Source organism: Ochlerotatus camptorhynchus, unplaced genomic scaffold, assembly GCF_037179485.1.
Source record: "Ochlerotatus camptorhynchus isolate MF236.1 unplaced genomic scaffold, CSIRO-AGI_Acam_v1.1 ptg000372l, whole genome shotgun sequence".
Taxonomy (NCBI): domain Eukaryota; kingdom Metazoa; phylum Arthropoda; class Insecta; order Diptera; family Culicidae; genus Ochlerotatus; species Ochlerotatus camptorhynchus.
Genome location: NW_027040860.1, coordinates 1,515,805 through 1,519,772, shown reverse-complemented (window position 1 = coordinate 1,519,772; position 3,968 = coordinate 1,515,805). Strand labels below are relative to the sequence as shown.

General features: G+C 39.3%; 1 protein-coding gene across 1 annotated transcript; it reads right to left on the bottom strand.

Annotated features, from left to right (window-relative positions):
* Positions 1-581: 581 nt before the first annotated feature.
* Positions 582-1,229, bottom strand: LOC135710237 (uncharacterized). The gene has a single exon (XM_065232753.1). It carries the CDS (start codon positions 1,227-1,229, stop codon positions 582-584), a length of 648 nt encoding a protein of 215 aa, XP_065088825.1.
* Positions 1,230-3,968: the final 2,739 nt, after the last annotated feature.

Below are 3,968 nucleotides of genomic sequence, written 5' to 3'. Positions count from 1 at the left end.
CAGAAACTGCAGCAACATTGCTGAGTACGAGTAGATCTTTTTAATGATCTGCAAATAGAGCAAAAAAAAATAATATTAATGTTTACGTGTTCCATTTATTAACATGCATCATACCTCTACAAACGTTTCCATGTTAAGCAGAGATATTCCACCGATCGTCATCTCAACTGCGTTCTGCGATCGTTGCAACATGAAACCCATCACTTTTTGCAACTCACACGGAAGATAATACCAGCGGGTACCGCCCAAGGCCAGCATAATTTCATCGTTCTGAAAATACATATCATTAAACAATCATTTCCATCACCCGCCTAAATATGCAAAACACTCACCTTAATCGTCAAAATGGTACCCATGACACAATATTGCAACAATTGGAAAAAAAGCAAGCGCCAGGAACGTCAGAATGCCTATATTCAGAGTCATGTAGAAATTAAACATCGACAGCGCAATACAAGCCACTGATGAAAGCACTTGGACGAAGACAATGGCTCCATGGGCCGCATCCAAATCCTCTTCGTAACTGCAATGGATTGAGTGTTTTATCCAGGGAATACTTCTGAAGCTTCTCATCAAAGGTATTACGTGATGATTTCCTGATGAATGACACACACTTCCAGCAGTTTTTTGCGAATCCGTTCAGCGTTTCTGTCATCCGTCTCTAGCAACTGATCCAGCTCGTTCAAAGCATTTTTGAAAACATCTGTGATTCCCGCAACATGTCCAATGACAATGATGACTGTAAGGTCAGCGACAAGGATACCCGCCACAGCCAAAATCAATAGCTCTAGGTGGTACGCAGTAGTGATGGCATAACCAAGGCTTGTATCCGTATCGATTCCAGGAATGTGCAAATTTATCAACAACAATCGCTCGTTAAAGCGAATGTATGTGTACATGGGAACAATCAGAAAGCCGAAACCGCCAGAAATGAAAATCACCAGGAAAAACCAGTATGCGTAGTCGATCAAGATACACCAATACACCAGTTGGCGGTTGTTCTTCTTGTGTTTGCCATTGTTTCGATACAAAGCTGTCAATCGCCGATAGTTTCCTCGATAGAACTCGTAATTCATCAGTCCGCTGTACGCTTTTACCAGAGACGAGGATCCCATACCTACCAAGGACAATGTTTCGATCACTTGAAACCAATCGCCCCAGTGAAGATAGACCGTGTATCCAGTGAACAGAATGAACGATAGCAAACTCAAGCAAGTTAAGAATGTCATCGGGCTCCAAATGAATGGAACCGTTAGGACGTCCATACCGATCAGACGAAGCTTCCAACGCAAACGGCGAAGAAGGCCTTCATACAGATCGATGCCTTGAATTTGAAGCAGAGCTTCCTCATTAAAGATCACCAGGTGACGTCTGATTGCGCGGCGGAGGTTCATGTTGGTCTTCCGTTTGCTGAGTGTAAACTGGTGCTTCGGTTTGACTGGATTATAAATTCTGCTGCTCTAAGTGCAGTGTTTCTGTTTTTCATTTCCGCTTGTAAATATTACAGTGGCTATACCCGCAATTCAAATTGCATCCCAGTTAATAACCAGTTGGGGCCTTCCTTCGCTCGGCCGGTAAAGGTGCAGGTACAAAACATCCCAAGTATTACAAATTCAAAGAATAATACATACTTATAAAGCTCATATCTCTTATAGAGGAAGCGAACACTAAGTTGAGAACTGGTATAGAGCCAAATAAATAAATAAATAAAACCAATCAAGAAGAAGATAATTACCAGTTGAAGGTACTACGTTGTAGGATCATCACACGCTGTATTTATAATTCATGTGAAAGTTTCTTCACCACGGTAAGGGAACTATTGATCCTCATGGGGGTGAGCTTTTTTTGTGTTTTCACACCACGTTATTTAAATAAGAGCTGGGTACCCGGTCCGGTCGACGGAATCTTTCGGGTTGGAAATTCTCTCGACTTCCCTGGGCATATAGTATCATTGTGTTTGTCACACAATATACAAATACATGCATTGGTATTGGCATAGAATGCTCTCAATTAATAACTGAGGAAGTGCATTTAGAATACTAAGTTGAGAGCATGCAATAAGCTTATATGCGCTAAGCAAAAATGTTTCAAATACGAATAAGAAGAAGAAAAGGGTACCCGGATACTACGTTTCATACATATCGGTTAAATGAATAATAAATGCGTGAATCAGTTCTAAGCCTTGCATTAACTGTAAACAGACATCTCAAGTTGCAGCAAAAACCGTTCGAAATAGATGTTTGCCGTGTTCTTGTAACCACCTATCTTGTAACCTTCAAAGCACAAATCACCTTCTTGGCAACAGTTTGTACGATGCTGTGATGTCATGGTAAATTTGTAGCTGCTACTAGGGTGGTTCGTTTTGAAGAAAAGTATAAGATTTCTTATAGGTCACCCTCTAGTTTGATTCATAAACCGAAAATATGCGTGTGTGCAAACAATGGTAAAGATTGATGAAGATTTAGTGGTCACGCAACAACTTTAAATCTTATTTAAAATGTGCTCATTTTGACGTAGAACTACGTCTTTGTCGACTATACTGGGTGCAAATCAAAAAATATGTGTGGTTAAGGAGTGTTAGGTTTTGAGCGCTTGTAACTTTGTCATTTATAGATGAAATTAAAATCCAAATACGCCAATCGATAGTATATTACATTGCAAACCTGTTGAAATAAATATTTTTCCATTTTTTCTGTAATTAAACTATTGAAAATGTGCAAATGATAATTTTATCACTGATTTCATGAAATAAGCCTTTTTCCCAAAACCAGTCATCATAAACACTTGGTTGCACATCATTCTGCTTGAACCTGAAAAGATATAAATCAGCGCTGCTCTCATGCCTCTGCTCATTACCTCTTCGGACGGCGTGGCACCAGGTCCTGCATGAAGCAGGACTAGGTCAGCGGCTAAAGGTGGATCACTGTGTGACCACCACAATGAGGAATGATACTTGAAAAAACGTGCATTTAAAACCCCCTCCCGCTTAACAACCCCCTCCCCCTCCCCCTTAACAATAACCCGAAAAAGACATGGACTTTGACGATCATTTTTTTTCGGGAAATAAGTTTTAAGCACACCTTAATAATGTATGAACAATTAATTTTTTACATGCAGAGCCAATTTTGTTCCTTATCGAAAAATATTAGGCGTGTGTTCTTTTTATTGCACCATTGAAGTGATACCTTCCGTGTTAAAGTAGTCCAAAAACTAAGTATTTTTTTATATTTTTTTAAAATCACAACTTTAACATCACTTGACCGATTTTTGTAATATAGTTTTCTGGAACAATATGAATATGGATTTTATTTGTGATTCTACTTTGAAAAACATTGATTACAATAGGTTTTATGATTTTCATGGTCTCGGAACCAGAGGCACTATTGCATTTTATATTTTTTTTGATAATTTCGACTTAGTAAGACAACATTTGTATAGCGATGTATATTTTTTAATTTCTCATTTACAATTTTTCAAAAAGTATAATGTTTCTAGTTTTTGCTAATTCATTGCATAAGGCTCACTTATCTTATGTCCAATCAATGTTCGTTAGACTCGCACTTCTATCGAATTAGGCTCTCAGGCATGTACCTTACACCGTGCTGCCAGATCTGAGCTATCCACATCCCTCAGGGCCCGAGCAAAACAACCCGCGATACCCGTAGAGATGTCCTGGCGAGCCGAGATCTCGACTATTTGAATTTAATTTATGTGTTTTTAAAACGGATCGATCTGAGGATTGGTTAGTGTCATCTTGTGTTCTCCCAAGTTGTTAGCTGCCCATCGGTGTACCCCCATGTTTGTCTTTTTCATCAGAGTGTCGCTTAGTTTGAGATCAAGAGCACATCAATCCCTACCCTCCCATCCGTTTGTTACAATTTGTTACCCCTAACCTCGAGATAGCCGCGAGTAATCGGCCCCCGCTTTACTAATGTTAGTTTTAAGTAATTTTGTAATCTAAAAAACGA

Coding starts and splice junctions, on each gene's coding strand:
- LOC135710237 (XM_065232753.1), bottom strand. CDS start 1,229: ATGACATTCTTAACTTGCTTGAGTTTGCTATCGTTCATTCTGTTCACT.